The 24198-nt window shown below is 38.5% G+C and overlaps 2 protein-coding genes and 1 pseudogene across 5 annotated transcripts; 2 read left to right on the plus strand and 1 right to left on the minus strand.

The window, feature by feature from the left end:
* Positions 1-356: 356 nt before the first annotated feature.
* On the plus strand, positions 357-12498 carry LOC103723161 (pentatricopeptide repeat-containing protein At3g48250, chloroplastic-like). 4 transcript variants are annotated; one of them, XR_005513692.1, is made up of 4 exons: positions 357-2177; positions 11346-11452; positions 11596-11655; positions 12259-12498. XR_005513692.1 is itself a non-coding variant. In XM_039130938.1 (3 exons), exons 1-2 carry the CDS (start codon positions 541-543, stop codon positions 11414-11416), a joined length of 1704 nt encoding a protein of 567 aa, XP_038986866.1. In that variant the 5' UTR covers positions 357-540; the 3' UTR covers positions 11417-11452; positions 12259-12498. The 4 variants fall into 4 exon arrangements, 1 of the variants encoding a protein (XP_038986866.1); XR_005513691.1 differs by having other exon boundaries at positions 357-2173; XR_005513693.1 differs by lacking the exon at positions 357-2177 and adding an exon at positions 6235-7125 and having other exon boundaries at positions 7206-11452.
* A 3676-nt stretch (positions 12499-16174) lies between these two features.
* Positions 16175-20902, minus strand: LOC120112182 (probable ribosome biogenesis protein RLP24). Its single transcript, XM_039130939.1, has 5 exons — positions 20649-20902; positions 18082-18192; positions 17007-17120; positions 16768-16904; positions 16175-16649 (listed from the first exon to the last, which is right to left on the minus strand). The coding sequence occupies exons 2-5, from the start codon at positions 18160-18162 to the stop codon at positions 16481-16483; spliced, it is 501 nt and encodes a 166-aa protein (XP_038986867.1). The 5' UTR covers positions 18163-18192; positions 20649-20902; the 3' UTR covers positions 16175-16480.
* On the plus strand, positions 20536-23491 carry LOC120112236 (annotated as a pseudogene).
* Positions 23492-24198: the final 707 nt, after the last annotated feature.

Genomic DNA, 24198 nt, shown 5'->3' on the forward strand with positions numbered 1-24198 from the left:
AGACAAGGGGGAGGGGGGGCGGCTCTCAGCGAGGGAAAGGGAGGGGGGTTTGGGTGGGGGGGCGGCGGCTCTCAGCGAGGGGAGGGGGGGGGGGGGGGGGGGGGGGGGTGTTTAGGACTTTTAGATTTAGGTTTCTTAAATTTTTTTAATATATATATTTTATATCAGTGTTTTATAGCCGGGCAGGATAAAATCCGGCCATTTTTAAAAATTTTCAGGCCCGGCCCGATTTTTTTGGTCGGGTCATTTTTCCTGCCCAAGCCCGACCAATAGGCCCTTTTTCAATGCCCAAGTCCGAAAAATTTCGGGCCGAGCTGGGCAGGCCAGAAGGCCCGTGATCACCTCTACTAGGAATGGAGGCGCCCAAACAAAGCAACGCTGTCTTGGAATTAAAAACTTCATCCGTGATCGTGATGAACTCTGATGCTAATGCAACAGCCTTTCTGAAAAATTCGTGCTGAAAGAGGCTGGGTGGTGTTGAGGACTCGCTCATTCCTCGATAGCCAAATAGTGCATGCGTTCGAGCCCACCATCGCGTCCATGTCCTCGGCTCGCCTCCGTCCCCTCCTTTACTCCCTCCTTCGCTCGACCCCAAAACCCCCCGCCCTTCCTCCCAACTTCTCCACCGCCGTCTCCCCGGACTCCGATCTCCCGGTCCCCGCTTCCCCTCCAACCCAGGAATCCGTCCTCCGTGTCCTCAAGAAGCTCGACAAAAGTCCCCCAAAGGCCCTGGCCTTCTTCAACCGCATCACGTCCCAGTGTGGCTTCAAGCCCGCCCACCTCACCTACAATCTAGTGCTGCAAATTCTCTGCCACAAGGACTCCATGAAGGATTTCTGGGCCTTCCTCAAGTCCGTGGACGACGCCGGCCACACCATCGACCGGCGCACGTACGTCACCCTCCTCGCCAACTTCAAGAAGCACAAGATGACCGCCGAGTCCTCCGCCTTGACCCAATTCTACTCCCGAGCCATGGCGAAGGCCGCCTGCGATGCCGCCATCGACTCCGCCGCCAAACTCATTCTTGGCTCGGAGGAATGGAGCGAGGCGGTCGAGAAGAAATTGCAAGACCTCAATTTGTCGTTGTCGGAGATTGTGGTCGCGAAGGTCCTTCGAATAATGCGACGTTTCCCTTCAAAGGCACTGGCTTTCTTCCGATGGGCGGGGCAGAGGCCGGGGTACAAGCACGGGTCGGTGGCGTACAATGCTATGGCTTGGGTTCTTGGAAGGGAGGATTCCATTGGAGAATTCTGGAGCTTGGTTCGGGAGATGAAGGGCGAAGGGCATGAGATGGATGTGGACACGTATGTAAAGCTCTCGAGGCGGTTTCAGAAGACTATGATGATGAGGGAAGCAGTGGAGCTCTATGAGCTCATGATGGATGGCCCCTACAAGCCGGCAATTCAGGACTGCAGTGTGCTTCTGAGGCGGATTGCTCGGAGTGGAATGCCGGACCTTGAGTTAGTTTTTAGAGTTGTGAGGAAGTATGAGGCTGCTGGGTATTCACTGTCGAAGGTCCTCTATGATGGGATTTATCGGTCGCTGACCAGCATTGGGAGGTTTGCCGAAGCTGAGGAGATCTTGAAGAGGATGAAGCTTGCAGGTTATGAACCGGATAGCATCACTTATAGCCATTTGGTCTATGGACTCTGCAAGGTTAAGAGATTGAATGAGGCTTGCAAGGTTTTGGACAACATGGAAGCTGATGGTTGCGTTCCCGACCTTATGACTTGGACCGCTTTGATTCAAGGGCATTGTTCGATAGGTGAGGTCGATGAGGCCTTAGAGTTATTGACAAAGATGATTGAAAGAAATTATGAAGCAGATGCTAATGTTCTGGATGTCTTGGTGAAAGGTTTGGGTAGTAAGAGAAGGGTGGATAGTGCCTACACTTTAGTTGTTGAAATGATGAACACCCATGTAAGGCCATGGCAGGCTACCTTTAAGTATTTGATCCAAGAACTACTGAGTGTAAGAATGCTTGAAGAGGCATTGAAGGTTCTCAATTCAATGAAGAGCCATAGGTTTCCTCCTTTCGCAGACCCTTTTCCTCCCTATATAGCCAAGTATGGGACAATTGAGGATGCTAGGGATTTTCTGAAAGCATTAACAGTGAACAACTACCCGTCATCTATAACCTATTTACACGTCTTCAAGTCCTTCCTCCAAGAAGGCAGGTATTCTGAGGCTCAAGATTTACTTTCTAAATGTCCTCGCTATATCTGTGAGCATGGTGAGATCTCTAAGCTCTTTAGTTCTATTAAAGCTGGGAATGCTGCTTGAGTTTACTTGTCCAACAACTCATGAAGGCCTTGGGAATGCCAATTTTAGGCCTTGATGGATTGTCATTGCCATGCACGATGATATGATCAGACTAATGTTACAGTCTATCTTTACCTGGTATTTTTTTTGTGAATAGTGGATGAGTTTGTAGCTGTTTAATCTGTTTTTTATGCAAAATCCGGATACACTTTTCATACATTCTGCTGACCCTGAATAGTTGTTTGTGATAAGGCTTGATGATTATGGTTGTGGTTTATGTGATCATTCTATATGCATTATATAAAAAGCAAAATATGAATCTTTTTCTCCCAGGACTTGGAAAATAACCTTGCAACGAAAGTGATTCTTGACCTGGATTCCTATTAGCGTTGTGTTCGGAAAGAATCTACAGATGACAATGATCACAAATTGTGGTCAATAATTTTGGATTCTCTTTTATGCTCTAACTAGTCATTGGATTCTCTTTACGGCTCCAAGGAGTCATTGTGGAGATTTTTAGGCCTGAGAAAAAGGTCTAACATTGCACTTCTAGAAACTGCTTCTGCAAATGTATTATACATGATAGATTTTCAAAGTTATCGAGAGCCCCCTTTGCTTTATAATCTTTATGAAGCCCTAGGCTTAGTCGAGTTTTTTTTGTTTTCCCCAAAAGCATTAAATCATGTCTGCAGGCCCTCTTTATGTTCTTAAAACAAGTACTTGTAAACTGAAGATCTTTTAACATTCTAAAATGGAATAATGGAGAACTGTTATGAGCTGATGAGTCTCTCGAGTTCTTCTGCATGTGTACTCTAAATATGTATGATGGGAAGTCTGTATATTAAGTTATTAAATCAGTGTTTAAAAGGGTTGAGGTGAAAAACAAGGCTTCTATCACTCTTGATGAAGAGAAGAGTAAGCTTTCTGGTGCTGCTCATAAGCAGAGCCGGCCCGGGCCCTAGGCGACTGAGGCGGTCGCCTAAGGCCCCGGGCTAATGCAAGGCCCCCGGGAGGCTGACCAAAAGGAAGCAAAGGCCCCGATCTGGGGCTGGCTACGAGTCTTCTCCCTTGATGGAAAGGAGGTGGAGAGTTTCCTGGCCTGCAGAGGGGCAATTTGGGATGTTGGGGACAGTAGTTTTGTTTTGGGTAGGGAGAGCGAGAGAGAGAGAGGAGGGATTTGGTTGGCTTGATAGACGCCTGAAGCCACTCTTATCTTTCATCCCTTCTCTTTTTTGGTTTTGGTCTTGGTTTTCCTTCCCTCACATTACTCCTGATCCAGCTGGGCCATCCGGAAGAAAGATAGGGGGATTGGAGATGGACTTCTTCGAGGGTGGAGATTCTTTTAGTTTTCTCCTCTCGGTTTCTTCTCCCCTCTTGGGTGGTAGAGAGAGAAAAGGAGGGAGGGGGTTTAATGGCTGCTGTGCTGTGATGTTGCAGTTGCCGCTTGGGTACTTACTTGAAGGGGAGATGGTGGGATGGGGTGAATTTCCCATAATGACCCTACTTTTTCTTAGAGAGGTTCCTTTATGGAAAAATTCTTTCCTTTACCTTGACTATGAAGTGCCATGGGATGACCTTTTCCTATTTGGCTCTTGCTTGACATGGTAAACAGTATTGCCAAGCATTATCTGAGTTATTTAATCAGTTTCATGGCCCTTCATTTAGTATAATTACTTTTATGTGCTTCCATTCAAGAATTATATTAAATAAAAAAGGCTTTTTGTCTATCTTTGTTAGATTTATGTATCTTTGTTAAAATAGTGTACTTGATAGCTATCTATTTTTATATATTTTTTTTAAGTATTTTATATTTATTAAAAAAAATTATTAAAAAAAAGGCCTCGTTCATTGGATTCGCCTTAGGCCCCAGAATGTATTGAGCCGCCCCTGCTCATAAGCCTCATGGTTTTTGTTCCCAAGTTCTTTAAAATCTAATATAATAATGTGAAATAAGATGGATAAAGGTTTTGGGGCTTGTGTTTGGACTTATTCCCGTGCGTGTAGGAGGTCTTTTTTTAGCGTTGGGTTTGTTATCAAGGCAAGGGGAGTGTGCTTTTTCGCGTGTTCCTTAACTTTGAAATTTGGTAAATATCACATATTCCATCTAACAAATATACATTAGTAATGTTTTTAACCATGATAAGATTTAGAACCTGAGTTCATCCACATTATCATTGGAAATATTGTGAAAGTCCATCTCTTTTGAAGCACTAGTTATAGAACTGATGGAAGAGTAATGTGCATACATCCTATGAAATGTATCTTAAAATGTAGGATGTGGCATGTGCTACATATGATCTTTGAGTTTTTTACTATAAGAGTGCCAAAAAGAAAAGTGCAATATGTTGTTGGAAAATGCAAAATCTTGAGTGGAACAAAGGCAAGACATTGACAAACCTGACCCTCTAGTTCCTTTTCCAGGATAGATGTGTTTAGGCATAGATAAAAGCACGATTTACAATCCTCATGGTTGTGGATTGTCTCAGTAAATAGGCATATTTCTACCTAGTATCCCATCCTTATATTGCATCAACGTTGCCCATTTGTTTGTAGATGGTATTTTAACTGTATGGTTTGCCATGATATACAGTGAGTGGTTGCCAAACAATTTTCACCAAGGTCTGTCGTACCACCTCATACCGCTCGGGACGGAACGTACCATATCATACCGAGAGAAAATCGGTATGAAATATACTTTTAAGTTAGTACAAGCCACGTGCCGCTCGTACCAAGGCGTGTACCGATCCATATCGAGGTGTACCAAGATAAAAATTGAGAAAAATGATTAGAAAACTATTTTGGTACAGTGGTGTATCATACCATGCCGTACCGTACCAAATTGATAAGGTACCGATACAATATCCATTACTGGAATTGCTGACCTTGGTTATCAGCAATCAATTTTGGAAGGAGTTCTTTTTTTCAGGGTGCAAAGTTGAATATGAGTACGAGGCACCGTTCTCTGAGAAATGACGAAATTGAGGTCTTCATCTGATGCTCGGAAAATTAACTATGATGCTTAATTAGTTCTAGCAAAAGAAATGGGTACATTAGCTTCTTTTAATTGAATGATGGCTCAATAGCATCTATCAATTAGCTACAAAAGATCATTTCATTCAAGAAAGCATATCAACCTGCACACCTTTCATCCCTCATCAATATTACTCCCATGGATTTTTGGTTGTACCCCACATGGATCAAGCTTTGTGCATGCTACAACTCAATGACAACTTTAATTGTTGTTCAGGCCAAAATCGAATAGCGTGCGGACAAATATTGGACTAAAGGTGAGCTTGAAGAGTATAGTTAGGCTTTTCATCATCTTGATTCTTGTAAACAACTATCCATTAACATTCATCCTCTTAAAAACTATTATGTTAGTTTAGTGGAGAATATGGTGTTGTTGCTTATTGGCTTGAACTTCTCATCGGTGTTCATGGTACATCCAATTTTCTGTTCTCGCACATAAAGAATAAACTGGGTGATCATTTGTTCCTCTCGATGCCACTTGCAGGGATTTCTTCTAGTGAAAAAAGCTGAATTTTTACCATATACCATTGCGGACTGGAGGTTCCTTAGGTGGAATATCTAGGTGTTAATTGAGGTTGTAACAACCCAGGACCTCACCCAAAAGGACTAGTTGAAAGGTATTATTTAGGTTCCTTGATTCTGTATAAGTATTCAAGATCTACCCAGCGAATAACCAATATGGGACTAAACACATGCCCGCATGGGTCCTTATATACTCCCCCTATTCAAGCCATGTTGTTCTCGTGAGGCTAAGGTTTCGAATCCATTCAAATCTAATCACAAGCACCATGATCGGCCCATGGTCAGTCTCAAAGAATCCGTGCTGCAGTGTTCCATAGTCCACATAGATTATGGATCAGGTCCGTTCTGATACCATTTGTAACAACCCAGAGCCTCACCCAAAAAGGCTAGCCGGAAGGTATTATTTAGATTCTTTAATTCTGTATAAGCACCCAAGATCTATCCAGCGAATAACCGATGTAGGACTAAACACATGCCTGCACGGGTCCTTACAGAGGTCATTGTTTAATGGGCCAATTTACAATTCAAGCTGTAAAATGGGAACCTTATCAGGTAATACATGAGAAGTTTATGGAGTGCACTTTTAGCTAGCTTTAAAGGCATAATTGAGAATGAAGATGCAGAAATTATACAATGTTTTTTCTAGCTTTCCATACTTTGGTGTTTGGGCTTGTTTTCCTGGAAGGAGCTCGTCAGAGTAAACAGACCATTTCCACAACAGCAATATATGAAAATGTTGTGAATGAATTGATTGAAAATCTTGGCTTGGCTTTAGAGAAATACCATGTGAAATGTTATGTGATCCATCAAAAAAGAAATTAACGAATGCTACGAGCTTTAACATTATCCAAATCATGTTATATGTGTTGGTAATTTGTTCCTTTTTTTCATGTCATCAGCAAAACCTGCAACAAAATGATGGATGACTACGGCTAAGACTAACCATGACAAGTTATTGCAGCTATTTGTAAAAGATAAAGCAGCAGGATCAATTGTTAGAACTTGAAACTGCAGAGAAGAGAGCATGCTGATGGGCTAGGTCAGAAAGTGTAGACCTTATGGACAACATTGACAATATTGATCATATGATGTCTCAAAATGAACTTATTCTGGAGGAATTTAATAATACAATCAATGATACCACTCAACCAGCAATTTCATTTGAAGGAGAATCCCAAGCACCTTCCTTATCTGCAATATCATCAAAAGACAAGAAAAGAAACGGTTTAAGATTTGATGAAGAGTATGAAGTAATAAAGAAGGCAATTTATGATGTTGCTGCTGCAATCGAGGGTGGTCGAGATTCAAAAGGTGAAGGTTTTTGTTCATTTAGTGAAAATTGGACTTTGTCTGCAAGTATAAGGCTTGACCTTTTGAATGTACATGGGCAGGGAAGGCCAAGAAGAGAAAGAATAGAAGATAGAAGTGTCTCAAAGAACAGAGCTGGATATACCATCTTGTATACGAAATGTTAGGCAGGTGAAGTTAGTAGTGCATATTAAAGCCAGTATTCTGATGAGGTGTAGTATAATGTCCATAAGCCCAATGTTGTTATTTTGCTTGAGACTTATCTTACTAGAGAATTCGTTTGGGAGTTCTCAGATCAATTGGTGATGATTAGAAATTCAGTATCATTCTTGAGGAAGGTTCCTCTGGCAAGATTCTAGCTCTTTGGGACTCCACAACTTGGGGATGGTTATTGTTGTTTATGTCTCTTAGTCTGTGATTTGTGTAACAGTTGCTAATTTATCTTCTTTGGCTTGTCTGTTTTGAGGTTTTTATGCAAGCACAGGGATGGATGATCAAAGCTGCCATATGGAGTGACATGATTCAAATCTTAGGTGGTTGATTCATCGCTTTCATGCCTGTGGATATGAATGTTATATGTATTGCAGAAAAGAGAAGAGAGTGACCTTTTTTATCTGGATCATAACACGGTATGGGTTCAAGGGTTTATTCCTTCCGAATGGATTATTTGATACAGGTTCTTATACAGGATCAAGGAATTCAAATAATAACTTCCGGCTAGCCATTTTGGGTGAGATCCTGGGTTGTTACAACAGCTTTGCAGAGTTAGTAAAATGGATGTCCTTGAGTTTGTTAACCATTATTAACAGAGCAGCAGCTGCTTGCAGCATACCTGGTGAGAATACTCTTGATTGAACCAATTGGCAAGCCTTCTTGCTATAGAAATTGGCAAGAGGTTAGAGTAAGCCATTACCTGGAGACACATCTGAACATGAGGAAATACTTTAGAAGACGGGTGAGAAAGAAACTAGACCAGGTGATCTACTGGTAGCCTCGTTGCCGGGCAATTGATAAAATCTCATTGGACAGTGCAAAAGGGGTTGCTTCATGGTTGTTGAGAATTTAAAATGGAGGCATGGTGAGAGGAGAATTTTGTTTGGAATATGAGCATCCTTGTCTGCAATCTGAGTACTAGTATGACTCGGTTTTGAAACAGTGTAATGGGGGTTTATCCTTGCTTAAACATGGGTAATCCTGACTATCTGGTCAAATCAGGGATAATGGGCTAAATTCTATAATGTAAGTTTCTAGTATTAGCTATGCCTAGGTGATGTAAGCCCATTTAATTTTTGTTTGATCCAAATATAATCCTTATTCATAATTTAAATAGTATTTTATATTTAAAACGTGTGGTGCAATTTTTATACAAATCATATTTTATGTTAAATATTTAGGAAAAAGATTTAAAAATTTTAAATTCAATGATGCATCCTTCAAACTGAAAATTCATATTGTTAAAAATAATTTTACACTACAAAAGAATATTTAGAAACCAAAGTTCACATCATTTTAGTAGCTTCTAACCTTTGCATTTAGTTGATAAAACAAAAGAACAATATCAATTACATTAAGTATGCTAAATTACAAGATAGGATACATGTTGATAATCTACTTTATTGATTATAATATACATATCTTTGAATATAGATATATTTTGTATCATGCTGCTAAAAATATTTATTTTTGTACCCACATGATGCTTAGATTAGAAAGTACTAAAATATACTATGAATTTTGAATTCCAGTCATTTTGCATCAAGATGTGATCTAACTATTATTACTTTACTATTATGGTAATATAATATTTTATATTATTATAATATAATAACATAGTGATATTTTAAATAAAAATTAAATATTAACATAATATTATATTACGAGGTTCATGGTTTATTCTTTTATTAGGTTTACATATATAAGATCATTCCATGAATTGTGAATTATAACCATGTTGTTGCCCTGAATTCATCTTATTTGTTGGAAAGAAATGAACAATTAGTCAAAGGTAGGAATAATATTGCTGTCGTTGGGAACCGATCTAACCTAGATGTTGAGTTAGTGGTAGGCTGGAGTTTATGGCTCATGCACCGGCTCTCTTTTGGGCTCCATCTGTTCGTTCCTGCTTTTCTCGAATCTTATCACTCGAAGTGGAAACTTTCTTAATCAACTTAGAGAGAATTAGAGAGACCGAATAAGATCACTGCAGACCTCTATGGCCATACGTTGGTAGATTTGAGTGGCAGAAAAATAATTTTGGATGGCACTCCGACGCTGACTCCAATCTGAAACCTCCAAATGGTCGAGCCAGATGTTGAATTTTTAGTGACCGATTCATCTCATCTGCATAGATTGATTTTAATGTATATGAGATGCAAATATCTTGCCAATGTTTTCAATGGGTCTAATTTTATAATTAAGCATTTACTAGTTTGAGAGTTGCACAACTTTTCACAATTAAGATTTCTTCTCTACCACTCAAATCTCATTGATATAGTTTAAGCTAATTATTCTCCAGATTATGCCTTTTCTTTTTACCTGCTAGAAGAGTGAGAATGAGTCTTGCTGATAATATATCATTGTCAAACTACTATAATTTAACATGCCCTATGTAGTTTCAGATCATATTGTGATTCTAGTTCTCCAGTAGATGGGGACAGTTTTAGCCTTCTCTTTCTTTGTGAGTTTTAGTTGCTTATGTCATCCTCTGTTATCTAACAATAATAGAGGTGTACATTTCTCATCTTATATTATGTTGTAGGAGCTGTATTTAGAAGTAATGATATTTGCACAAAATGAAGGTTTTATTTTTGAACTGTGACCATTCTAAACATTTTTGGCAATAAAAAAAAGTGATGCGCTATATTTGTCTGGAGGCATAGACTTATCTAAAGTTTGTCACATCTAAGGATTTAGAGTCAGAAGTCATGCTGGTCTTCTTAATGTTTATGATGACTCAGGAGCTTTTATTTGGATTAAACTATTCTATCGTTATTGGTATAACATATTTGACTTCCACTGGCAATGCTTAACTCTTTTTTTGCAATAACAAAACACCATGTACTACATGCTATGTTCATCTAAGATTTGCTATATTTTGTGAACTTCAAGTTGAAAATGAAGTTGGCCTTCTTAGTGCTTATGACACTGGAATTCTTATGCAGGTCAAAGTTATGGGCGGATGCCTTCTTTCCATTATATTCACTAGCCCTTCTTTTGGATATCTATTGTTTTATGATATAATCCCATAAAATCTATCAGGTTTTTAATTGCTTCATGTAAACTATGGAAAGCAGAGAGTTTTTTCCAGGTTCTCATTGCTACATTTTCTATCAAAACTTAACCTTAGTTCGAATGCAATTATCAATTATAGTTGGTCCCAGCTTTTTATATTTTTCTTGAATACAACTGCCAAAGGAATGGCCTTTTATTTTATACTTTATAGTATCACGCATGCATGCATATTCTTCCTTGGCACATTTGCATCTCATGTGAATGCTCGTCTTCTGTTCTCCTGCACTTGCATCTGAGTTAGGAAATTATGGACATGCTCATGCATAAGCATGTTTTAGGTATAAATCTTATTGCTCTTCGAATGCCTTTTTACATTGAACAGCATATGATTGTCTTTCCTCCATATTAGAAGGGATATAACCCAATTATGTTCCTGGTGATCTGAGGTCCTGGGAGGGACGAACTAGGGATAGTCCTAACTTTTGGCATTCTTGTGCCCAAAGTGGCTGCTCCAGGACTTGAACCTTATGTCATTACATTTGTCAACCCAAGCTTTTTACCATTGCACGAAGCAATGACCCCTCGTTTTTTCCTCCACATTCTAATTGTAATTTTCTTTTGCACCCATCCATTTGTAATTTCCATTCTGACATTTTGTGGATGTCCCGTTGGGAATTGAATCCTTGGAAGAAACTATGGTAATACTGTGGTTTGCTATGTCCTTGGAGCTGAAAACATGCCTATCCATCCCGCTTTAAGAATTAGTATTACTGATCCTTGTAGTGCAACATGTTTATTAAGTCATGGTTTTTATGGTGATAAATTTTATCCCCAAATGCATCTCTATCATTTCGTTCCTAGATTCAACTTGACAGATTTGATCTAATGCTATGTTCTGTGAGAACCATCTCCTCCATTATATCTTGTGATAAACCATGGCATGTCATGGGAACCCTACACTGCCATTTTCACATGTCATTCATTTTTCACAGGGGAATATTCAGTTGATGATGCATGGAATTTTCAAGAATTGCAAGAACAGATTACAAAGGGATATCTCTAAGAGCTGCACAATCTGTTCCCTCCTAAGTTTACTCCAGTAAGTTTACTCCAGTAAGAATAAATTGAAGAATGAAGTGCTTCCCACCCATGGATTTTCCAGTCTTGTTACTAATTATGTTTAAATTCTTGCTTTCTTTTGCATCAAAATTAAATTGGCAAGCACTTCTCTTTTCTGTCTAGGTTTCTTTAAGTTGCTGAGAGAACGATTTCAATATCCAGTCAGTTATTAGTGAGTTAATTGTAAGTTTTCTACAATAGCCTTCAACTTTTGGCTGCATTTGCTGGAAGTTTTAAATTGTCATTTTATATTGGGACACCATTACTGGCAAGCTATAGAGGAGATATCCACTGAAAATAGTAAATTTTGTGATCCAATAATGTGAGAGATTCCAGGGTTCTTTAGCGGTGGGCGAGGCATATCACAGTTGCTAAAAGATTATGCTTCTATTTTTCATGAATGTGTAAATTATGGACATCTAATTGGATGGCCTATTGAATTTGTTGTTGTATGTATCTTGTGTTGTTTATTCAAATAGCAATAATTTTAGTTAATTCCCTGACTTGTCCATATAGCACCGTATCTTAAATGGGCTGAGAACCATGCCATAATTTCATCGCAGCCAACATTTTGCAGCATTTTTTCACATGGCCTCTGCCTCAAAAATCATGTATGTTAAATGATGTGTTAGGGAATATAAGATGAAGACTGAAGAGAACTGTTGAATGTACATAGCATGTGCATTGTATTCCATTTTGCTGCCATGACATTCTGGTTTTGCATAGTAGTTCCTCTTCAGCTACTAATACAACATCTGACTCTTTTGTTCATATCGATCATTTTAGGAATGCAGATGGGGCACAGAAACAACAGATACAAGGGTGAAGCTCTGAAAACACCAATTCCAAATTTTCAGTTTTGTGATGAACTATTTTTCACTTGGCAGGCAAAATTCATGATGCTCTGAATTACTATTATTATTATTATTATTATTATTATTATTATTGAATCTTAAATTTATCTTTGTTAAAAGGAAAAATGTTAAAAGTTTAGCATATTTGAAGTTTAGAAGACAGAATTGCAAACTGCAATGGTGGGCAGCTAACCACTCTAATGAATTACAACTGCAAAGGGAAATGCCTGTATGTCAGTTGATAATGACCTAATGATCAAGGCCTAGTCAATGAGAGGGTTTTTCTTTTTTGCCTTAATGAAAATTTCACAATTTTCAGGTGATTAAAATGGAAAAAATAAATTGAAAGCTAAAACTTAGATCACCCAAGCAAATAGATCCACTTTCATGGAATCCAAAATTATGCATCTTATGTTGCATGATTGTATTACATAAAACCCAACTCAAACTTCCAAACTAACATTGCCTCCTGATTCTAAGAAAAAAGTAATGAGAGAGCTTTGTTCTACAATGCTGACGTTGATGTCAACAAAGTGAGTCGAGTTGAAGATGAAGCTTTCCCTTATTCTTACATTGGAAAGAAAGAATTATATGGAAAAAAAAAAAACATTCCGTTGTCATAGGTGATGGTTGCTTTCAGCTTGTTTTGGTGGTTGTTTCAAAAGAATTTCTTTTTGATAGCTTATTTTATGAAGTAACTATTCATGTGGTCTCTTGTATCTATGATAAATTACTCGATTTAATGTTTCTACATATTGATATATATATAAATCAATAAAGCTGAGGTCAGTTCATTGTTTCTAGCCATTTGTTGTCGTTGGTTGATGTCGGTTAATATTGGGTATAAACAGCACTGAAGCTCTATTACCAAAACTTACAATAGATGGCCTTAGTCCATTGCTGTGGCTCCATGTGGAGCATACTGATGACCGTAGCCGCCAAAGAGGATTAAAGACTTGAATCTAGTAGATAGCTTTGGCAACTTTAGGGATAAAACCACATAAGACTTGGCCTGGTTATCCTTCGATTGGCGACCTGGTGCCACTATCTTTGATCTAAAAATAATTTGTCCCCTATCCTAGTACTCTCTTCTGCATTGCCTTTTTTTTTTTTTGGGTATCTTTCTGCATTGATTTAAAACAATCATGAGAAAGATGATTGCCGATATTATAGGAATAACATACTTCATCCTATCTTGTTAGACTAATAAAGTAAATACTTTACGGCTCGTTTGGTTTGCGGCAAGAGGAGGAAAGTATGGCCGAAGAGAAAATGAAGAAATACCTATAGTTTTCAAAGAAGAGAGATGGAAAAGTCTAATTACCACCATCTTGGAATTGGAATAATTTTTTATTAAAAAGTGCTTTTAAGCTTTCAGACAGAATAATTCTTCCTTTTTATTAAAGGCATAACGAATATTTTATACAACTTTTACAGAAAAAAAAGATGCTTAATCAAATATAGGCTATCCTGAAATATTTCATTTTCTTATGGTCAATTAAACATGCAAAACCATATTTCTATGCATCATATATTTAGGCATCAGCTTTTCAGAAATAACATTATAATGAGAAAAAAAAATTTTGCGAACCAAACAAGTCTTATATTTATTCTCCTCAGGGAAAAAAAAAGTGATATTAAGTCATGGGGTTCGAAAGGCGGCGCATACAGTGGTAAGTAGGCTTTGTAGATTAGCAAAGAGGCTGATGAGATTTTTTTACTTTTTGAGACTGGAAAGGGTGCTATCATCATCCCTTAAACTATAGCGACGCTCCTCTTTTACCTGGAACAAACTCAGGTTCCGATCCTCATATTCCTATACCACCTTAAACTATCTTGTACTTGGCTTCCTTATTAAACACTGTGGGGCCTTTGCCCTTCCCTTTTTCATGTAGAGAGGAAAAAGAGATCATCGTCAACTAACAATTCCATGGCAATGAGTCCTGAAGGAAGCGCTGAAACCAAGCCAGCTACAAAAATGGAGTCCTTTGCAATGCTCAATTCTCCTTTCAGATAGAACTCTAGTGCAGATACAAGAAGGAATTCGCGCTTCTTCACTTCAAATTTCACCAACCCAATGCTTTCAGTAAGCTGGGATAACAGAAGGGAAACAATGAGGTCATTGTTCTGAGAAAAAATCTCAGGATTAAGCATGTAATTGTAAAGCACAAAGCTACTTTAGGCAAAGACCAGAAGTTATTTTGAGTGCCAATGCTGCAATAGCTTCGAACTCAGCAGAACAGAAGGGTGGAAGATCTAGAAAGAGAGGATTGGAGAAAATTCAGATTATGTTAAATAATAATTTATTTTTTAAAAAAAGATCAAAAAATAGAATGAGATATATTTATATTTTCATTTCTACAATAAAGAAAATTGATTATTTTAATAAAAGCAATTGATCATTGAAAAAAGATTGCTAAACATACACGTGCGAGTAAGCGGTATGTTTGCAGTTCATGCATACTCAGTAGTTCATACAAAAATCAAAGAATCATTTTCAGTTACACCGGCCAAATCCTAGTTCAATTGAATTAGAACATCTCCATTCTATACGCAAAGCATTGATCCTGTGATGCTTGGTTGTCATAGTATGTAGCACAAGCTACTAAACAATGAACATATATTTGATCAGAGATGTAATGGATGGGCATATTATTGTCTGGATACTACTGAGTAGAGTGCATCTTTTAGCACTGTCATGGCAATAGTAGGCTTCACACAGTGCTCGCACATGCACAACTAAGATTCGTCGAACTGGTACCAAGACCCATACCGGTCGGCGGTTGGTATAGTTCGGTACCGATTCGAATCGGATGAAACCGGCCAGTTCCAGCCATATCCAATCAGATTTTGGCTCCTAGAGAGCCGAAATCGTTTTCCATTGGAATGGAAAACCAACCCGATCAGAGACCGAGCCAGTTCGGTTCTAGCTGAATCGACCGATTCAGCTCGATTCAACAATCTTTGTGCACAACACACAACCTAAGAGACCGGGCCGGCTCTATTCTAGTTGAATCAATCGGTTCAGCTCGATTCAACAATCTTTGTGCACAACACACAACCTAGCTGCTAATAACACTACTCTCTTAATATTTTGAATCCTGGACTACTCGTTGGAGCTACCAAAAATTGGAGAAAAATTTAACCCCACTTTTTCTGTTTTTGTTGGGCTAATTTAGCACATTTTTATTAAGAAGTATCTAGGCATTGCCATAGAAAGTCTGAGAACTTCTACCTATCCCAGATTTAAAAAAAAAGGAAAAAGGAGAACCTAGTCCTTTAGATAGTGTGTCAAACAATTTCAAGACTTTGTCTAGTTGCCAAGATATAAAAAGCCAACTCAAAAGAATTACTAGAAGTGTCTAAAACATAACCAGCTATGTCTCTGTTCTAACCAATCATGTCATTCGAAAATGAAACTAATCACAGCAATTGAGACGATTATTATGTCATCTTCAGAAACTGATTCTTTCAAACTTGGTGTAAAAGAGTTTGGATTGTGGCTGCTACTCTTGTATATCACTATTACTAAAATCATGATAACCATCATGCCGGCAAGCTAGCAACTCCTAGATAGTCCAATGATAATCTAAAATTTAGTTGCATAAACTGCAAGCAAGTTCAGAAAGTAACTTAGGTTTGCGTGCAAAAACAAATCCCTCAAAGAAAAATTGAAATAAGAAGTGCATAACAAGAATAGAAGCAAGTTTAGTTAGAGATTCTAATGCAGGTGCGGCATTCTAAACATAAGATTCCTACTACTATAGTCTAGGATGCAAATCATGCTGCACTCAACAGTAGTGAATTCATAGCCAACAAAACGAAGCCACACTTGCAGATCATAGCAATCCAGTGAACCACCATTCTCTCGATGCTTAATAACATGCAAAATACAGGTATATTTTCATCAAGTCCAATGTACCAGCGAATATGATCCCTTCTTGAAGCTTCCATTATCACAACAAATAATAACCAACAAGCTGTCAAAACAGACATGACAATTTCAGCTAAGCGGATAAATCCATCCAACGTTCCATCCTATCAAGGACTGCATTTTACTAGCCACAGGCACCATTAATAAACTAATCATAGCATAAGAAGGTGTTGAATTGAGTTTTCTATGCCACCATGTGAGAGGATTGCCTGCATTCACATTATTCTTCCATGCGGTCCTCCATTTGTGATTGAGAAACCTTTATTTTCATCTTTGGAAGAGTGAGGGAAGGATCCTCTTGGAGGGCAGCAGGTGCTTTGACCAAATGAATACTCTGCTCCAACTCCTTAGCTGCTGCCTGCTGCTCAATGGCTTTCTTGCCTTTCATCCTGTTGAAAATTTTCATAACATATTAGAATATGTACTGAAGAGTTATGGTATAAGCGAAAATGATTTCAATACATCCATCTTTTTGACAGTACACTAGATGTTGCAGAAGAAACCCACCTCATAGCATGGTGTCTAGCCTCTCTAGCCACTCTGATTTTGTCAATCTTCTTAATGGCCTTTAGTGTGCTCTCTGTAACATTCCGATCATATCTCTCAGGCCTGTTGCGTTTCCTCTCCAACTCAAAGGTCGAATCCTTGAGAAGAATGACAATCATTAGACATTGGATTTACTAAAACAGCTTAAGGGCCATGACAGGATGTATAGAGAAGATTAATGCTCCTGCCACATTTATTACCTGTGTCATATCCTTCCCATGCAATCGCCTGTATGCCTTTGTCCATTTCAACTTGCGAGGATTTCTCTTCATTTTAAAGTTCTTATGGCATTTGGATCGGCAAAATCGGAAGATCTGCAGAAAGATGCTAGTCAAAATACTATCATAGCCCCCAAAAAAGAATGTACTAGGCAATAAGAATACCATGCTCATACATGCAAAAGTTTTTGACAAACCAACCACACCATCAACGTATGAAAACCCAAACATATAAAATATGGTTTATATTTGTGGTCAAGTGCAGCATACTGGCTTCGCCTATTTTTGGGTCATTGCTATGCTGACATTTTTATCTAAATCAGAATATATCCCTGTTAGAGTGCTAAAAAATCTTATATCTGCTTAATCTTCACATGATAAGCTACTTTAACTAACCTGTCAATTTTAATGTTACTTCCATGTCAGCAACTCCTCATTCAAATATACCGATCTAATTACAAACTGATGCCAAGCAGCTGCCTAGATGCCTCGCAATTGATACCCTTTTAATTCACCTTACTTAGCAAGTTTGGATACATATGCTACCCTATATCAAAATTTGTATTACACCAGATTACAGACATAATATATGTAGCATTGCTCATGATACAACACAGGAATCAAAAATTAATGATATTAAAATGATAGACTATAGTTAATTTGTCAGCACCACTATCTGATAAATGGAAATCCGATAGTTTACGGAAGAATATGTGCCTCAAAAGGGGAGGAATGCATTACGGTTAGATCAAGGCCGGGTTAAGGCCAGACTATCATAATTGATAGATTACATATATACGTATAGCAAGATGTAGTATACAATCACTAAATGATCCCCAAGCCAAAAACTTGCAATATCAAAAGTCTATCATATAAAATTAACTTAATAATGCATTCTGAAACCAGAAACCATGAAAATCTTTGTCCGGTATAATGATTTGTGAAGCATATTACATACAAGAACATAAAAAACTCCAATCTATAAAAACAACTTCTCTTTGGAACAAAGAGAGTTTAGAATATTATTACAGGAAATTATCAGAGATATAGGGCCTACCTTTGCATCATTGCGAACAAATTGAATACCATGCCCTGGATAGATGGTTGAGGAACAGAACCAACACTTCTCTAATCTCATTTTGTATTTGAGTCAAGTGTCAATTATATCCTGCAATAAGTTAGAACAAAATCATATATGAGACAAATTATTAAAAGTCATCATCTGATTCCATCATCGTCCAGTTACTACTGACCTTGATTATAAAATAGTGAGAAGGAAGTGCTATACAGGGTGATTACTATCATCAAACTTAGGCTATTAAAAGCCTGACTAATGTGAACAGGTACTCAAAATTTAACCAAAATAAGAACTAAGATGATCGAGTCAAAAATAGAGGAGAGAGATGAACTTCATTGATACCGTAAACCATAAAACGGCCAAAGAATAAAGTTAAGATTATTTTTTTGGGAAGGGGGGTGAGAAGGAGATGGTGAGGATACAACCAAGAACTCATTCATTCAAGTAATTGAAGAAGCAAGACAAGTAGCAGCAAAGATTTAGGAGCAAACACAATCAAAAAAAGCTAATTTCGTGAACTCAATCATAAAAGCATGTTTCCTAGAGATCATATTGTGGAAGGATCAAAACCTGATCTCCAAATGCATATTTCACATATAACAAAATCTGAACCCTAAATGCATACTTTATAAACGTTAATCTTGAGCTCCAAATATGTAATCATAAATATCAAGGTGCCTAATCTTTCGATAGAAGTTGGAATCAATACTGCTGGAATTGATCTTTGCCAATGTTTGGAGCATAAGAAAGGATATGTGAATCCTACAGTCGAAGATATGAGGTATGTGAGGGGAAGCAAGGGTTTTGGGATGAAAAGGAAGAGAATTTAGAGAGAAAGCAAGGATTTTAGGTGAGTAAGAAAGGAAATCATGAACAATCATGGATCCTGCATCAGTAAATCCATTTTATGAAATATTGTTTTCTGATAACAGGGTCCCCTGGTTTTTCATAGTAGTCAGATTATGTCATTAAAAATCATAACATGTCTTGTAAATTCCAACCAATTATCCTTTTAAAGTAAAACTCATTCTTTAATAATGTTTATTACATGTTTTAGTAAAACTATGCATCCAACAGTACCTTAGAGATTGCTAGAACATGTAGCCAGAAGAGAGACAAGGAGAAGAGGGGTTATTGTTTGGGGGGGGGGGGGGGGGGGGTTAACTATTGGACTTGCTGATTACAAATATGTATATGTTTCACTACCAATTGACTCTAGATGGCTAAAATCTCCAACAAAGACTCGAATATTGGTTGATTAACTATATGAACACAAGACAGTTTGCCTTATAACAAGTAACTGAATTACAGTTTGGTTTGCATTAATGTTAAAAGTAAAGAATTCTCTAACCGATGTCAGACATATAGACAAACATCTGCATGTCTCTATTAGAATCCTGGTCTAGGGCAAAGAAATATTCTCCCACTATTTAAAACAACATGAATAAAACAGGCCCTTATGATATTTCTTGAGCCTAAGATCAACCCATTCAACCTCCTAACTATAGCATTATTCTCAGCATACTCAAGAAAAACAGCAATAAGATTGGATCTTGGCAGGACAAAAAGATGGACAGCAAAACACCAGTGCCTCTTCACTAAGTAAAAACTTTATCATTCTTTTTTTTTTGTTATATAACCAACAAAAAGAAGAAAAGAAAAGGTTATACAAGCATCACGTGTTAACTAATATAATGCAGCAACAAAGCTTAAAACTTCAACCTACATTTGTCTATAATCTATACTGCAAAGACCATGGTATGGGTACATGCCCTTTTGATGTTACAGACATTTGCTCATACATAAAGATAACAATCAGTAAAGGCAAAAAAAGACATATCAAAGTGAGCACCATTCACATAGGAGCAATAAAATTCCCCTTCGTCATCAATGGACAAGCTCAAACTGAATGCAAAATCCAATCTGAATTATACTGAACTAAGCAATCTAAAGAGTTGTACACCAAACTTCCTTCTATGTTCAAAAGTTACAATGGATATCATTTTCGAATCGATCCATTAAAATCCAGTGCCTATTCAAATTTGCAAACTATATTTGCTAAGATGAATTGCTAAAGACTAAGATTTAGAATTCGGAAACTGATACATAACAGAAGCTGGTGATGAAAGAAAAGACAAAATGGAAAGGGGAAAACAACGAGAAATTGAGATGCGGGTGATGAAAAGAAGAAAAGAGCGGCGGATTTGCCGGTCGGAACAAGAATTGGATAAAACAAACTGGCGGTGGGAACCGACTGAGCCTCCTATTTCTGCTTTCTTTTAAACCGAGAAAGAATGGAACAGCGGAGGTTAGAGATGGGATGAGATCTCGGGAGGTGGATTTAGGTTTAGGGCACGGATTCGTCGTGGATGGAATCCGAGGAGAGCGAGATGGAGGCTCGATGGCTGGTAATTAACCCGCCAGATCGGGGTTATGGGAGTACGTGTCGAGGGCGACGAGGGGGTCCCCGTCCAGGTGGGATAACGATCTACAAGAAGAAGCTAGGATAAACCCCACAGAGAATAGAAGAAGGGAGGAACTCTTACCTTGGTAGAGCAGAGGATCCGACCTCGCGTAGATGAGAGGGGAAGGGCGACGGGAGCCAAAGAAATCCCAGACCAGGTCCTCTTTATGAGCTCTTCCGTTCAACCTTGGTTCTCAGGACCCGTCGAGCCGCCGCGGTCGCCGTCGACGGGGAGGCGAAGAATCCGGAGGAGAGGAGAGGGGAAAGGGACACTGAGGGAGGGAGGGAATAGAGCTCAGGCGGCGCACAAATGACAAAACCTAACCCTAACTAAGGAGAAGTGAGAACTCGGTGGACCTCACGCTGAAATCGGGCCGAGGCGGAGAGTTGGCCAGCCTCGGCTTTGTGGGTTGTGTCCCTTATCTACCAGCCTAATAGTTAAATAAATTATATGATTTAGACGGATCAGACATCTAAAATCTGTATCCAACCTAATTAATAAAATAGGTTAAACAATCAATTTGTTTACGATCCAAATCTATTTAGACCAAACTCAAATCTATTTATGGTTAGGTCGAACATGGATCGAATTGGCGGGTCGGATTATATTTTGCTATCCCTTTCTATGCTCATCAAATCTTCTTTAATTTTATTTCTCTCTCTGTGTGTTGTTTATAGCAATACGGTCGTTATTTCTCATCAAAAATAAAAAATAAAACTAAAAAATGAAAGCTAGCCACGTCAAAAAAAAAAAAAAAAAAGCTTCTCTTTTTACTTCATTGATCTGTTGCTCTTGGATTGTTTTTCCCCTTACAGCTCTTGCTCTGTTGCTTTGTATTCCTCTCTTTATATTGATCTCTTTTATTGTTTTTTTATTTTTATTTTTTGGTATGTCAAGATATTTTGTTCACGCGTATGAGTACAGCCAAAAGGCTCAACAAAAGATCCCTCAGAGCAGTCCATAAGTCATTAATCCATGGAATGGAAATATTATAATTAGCATTTAATTGCAACCTAGTCCACCAATCTGTTAGTTTCTCTATGGATGTGAGCAGCTCGAAAGAAAACAAACTGTTTTGTCAAGCCATGCCATCCATTAAGAGAGGATGACGATTAGCTTCCAAATGGAGGAAGCGTTGCAGAATCACCTTCAAGCCGCATCTTATTTGCTTACATTGTGTGTCGTACCTAATTGTTTCCCTCCCAAGATGCTCTTAGGTCAGTCATCGAAATAGCTGCATCATTATATAGGTTGTCCATAAAGCTGATCACAAGCTTAGGTCGCTCGCCCAGAACAACCTGCCTTGCCCGAAATTTAGTATGCTGAACACTAAAAATAGGCTCGTAGACAAGCCAGGAAAAAAAATAGACCTGATTTAAAAATTAGACTGGGTTAGAAAAAATTAAAAAATGGGCATGACCTAAGCCCAAGATCATTATATATATATATATTATATATATATATATATATATATATATATATATATAAACTAATTATATATTATAATGAAATAATAATTAGAGTTCATTATGGGCCAAGCCTCAGGTTTAAACTATTTTCATTCTTAGTCGGGTTTCTAGTTTAAAATCTATTTAAAATTTGACATCCAGTTATGATCCACTCTAATAATAATATATTATATATCACTTTTTTTTTTTTTTTTTGCTGCTTTGGTGGGTTCTGTATACAAGACGTACGAATACACCCAATTACTCATTCTTGGCTCGGAGAATGGAGCGAGGGGTCGAGAAGAATTTGCAAGACCTCACAATTTGTCATTTTCGGAGATTGTGGTCGCGAAGGTCCTTCGAATAGTGCGACGTTTCCCTTCAAAGGCACTGGCTTTCTTCCGGTGGGCGGGGCAGAGCCGGGGGTACAAGCACGGGTCGGTGGCGTACAAACGCTATGGCTCGGGTTCTTGGAAGGGAGGATTCCATTGGAGAATTTCTGGAGCTTGGTTCGGGAGATGAAGGCGGAAGGGCATGAGATGGATGTGGACACGTATGTAAAGCTCTCGAGGCGGTTCAGAAGACTATGATGATGAGGGAAGCAGTGGAGCTCTATGAGCTCATGATGGATGGCCCCTACAAGCCGGCAATTCAGGACTGCGGTGTGCTTCTGAGGCGGATTGCTCGGAGTGGGAATGCTGGACCTTGAGTTAGTTTTTAGAGTTGTGAGGAAGTATGAAGTTGCTGGGTATTCACTCTCGAAGGTCCTCTATGATGGGATTCATCGGTCGCTGACCAGCATTGGGAGGTTTGCCGAAGCTGAGGAGATCTTGAAGAGGATGAAGCTTGCAGGTTATGAACCGGATAGCATCACTTATAGCCATTTGGTCTATGGACTCTGCAAGGTTAAGAGATTGAATGAGGCTTGGCAAGGTTTTGGACAACATGGAAGCTGATGGTTGCGTTCCCGACCTTATGACTTGGACTGCTTTGATTCAAGGGCATTGTTCGATAGGTGAGTCGATGAGGCCTTAGAGTTATTGACAAAGATGATTGAAAGAAATTATGAAGCAGATGCTGATGTTCTGGATGTCTGGTGAAAGGTTTTGGGTAGTAAGAGAAGGGTGGATAGTGCCTACACTTTAGTTGTTGAAATGATGAACACCCATGTAAGGCATGGCAGGCTACCTTTAAGTATTTGATCCAAGAACTACTGAGTGTAAGAATGCTTGAAGAGGCATTGAAGGTTCTCAATTCAATGAAGAGCCATAGGTTTCCTCCTTTCGCAACCCTTTTCCTCCCTATATAGCCAAGTATGGGACAATTGAGGATGCTAGGGATTTCTGAATGCATTAACAGTGAACAACTACCCGTCATCTATGACCTATTTACACGTCTTCAAGTCCTTCCTCCAAGAAGGCAGGTATTCCTGAGGCTCAAGATTTACTTTCTAAATGCCCTCCGCTATATCTGTGAGCATGGTGAAGATCTCTAAGCTCTTCAGTTCTATTAAAGCTGGGAATGCTGCTTGAGTTTAGCTTGTCCAACAACTCATGAAGGCCTTGGGAATGCCAATTTTAGGCCTTGAATGGATTGTCATTGTCATGGCACCGATGAGGTGATGGATCAGACTAATGTTACAGTCTATCTTTACCTGGTATTTTTTTTGTGAATAGTGGATGAGTTTGTAGCTGTTTAAACTGTTTTTATGCAAAATCCGGATACACTTTTCATACATTCTGCTGACCCTGAATAGTTGTTTGTGATAAGGCTTGATGATTATGGTTGTGGTTTATGTGATCATTCTATATGCATTATATAAAAAGCAAAATATGAATCTTTTTCTCCCAGGACTTGGAAAATAACCTTGCAACGAAAGTGATTCTTGACCTGGATTCCTATTAGCGTTGTGTTCGGAAAGAATCTACAGATGACAATGATCACAATTGTGGTCAATAATTTTGGATTCTCTTTTATGCTCTAACTAGTCATTGGATTCTCTTTACGGCTCCAAGGAGTCATTGTGGGAGATTTTTAGGCCTGAGAAAAAGGTCTAACATTGCACTTCTAGAAACTGCTTCTGCAAATGTATTATACATGATAGATTTTCAAAGTTATCGAGAGCCCCCTTTGCTTTATAATCTTTATGAAGCCCTAGGCTTAGTCGAGTTTTTTTTGTTTTC

Source organism: Phoenix dactylifera, chromosome 10 (genome assembly GCF_009389715.1).
Source record: "Phoenix dactylifera cultivar Barhee BC4 chromosome 10, palm_55x_up_171113_PBpolish2nd_filt_p, whole genome shotgun sequence".
NCBI classification, from domain to species: Eukaryota; Viridiplantae; Streptophyta; class Magnoliopsida; order Arecales; family Arecaceae; genus Phoenix; species Phoenix dactylifera.

Coding starts and splice junctions, on each gene's coding strand:
- LOC103723161 (XM_039130938.1), top strand. CDS start 541: ATGTCCTCGGCTCGCCTCCGTCCCCTCCTTTACTCCCTCCTTCGCTCG. Junction 2,174..11,345: donor CAAGTCCTTCCTCCAAGAAG/GCAGGTATTCTG, acceptor CATTTTTCACAG/GGGAATATTCAGTTGATGAT.
- LOC120112182 (XM_039130939.1), bottom strand. CDS start 18,162: ATGAGATTAGAGAAGTGTTGGTTCTGTTCCTCAACCATCTATCCAGGG. Junction 17,121..18,081: donor TTGTTCGCAATGATGCAAAG/GTAGGCCCTATA, acceptor ATCTTTCTGCAG/ATCTTCCGATTTTGCCGATC. Junction 16,650..16,767: donor GCTAGACACCATGCTATGAG/GTGGGTTTCTTC, acceptor AATTTTCAACAG/GATGAAAGGCAAGAAAGCCA.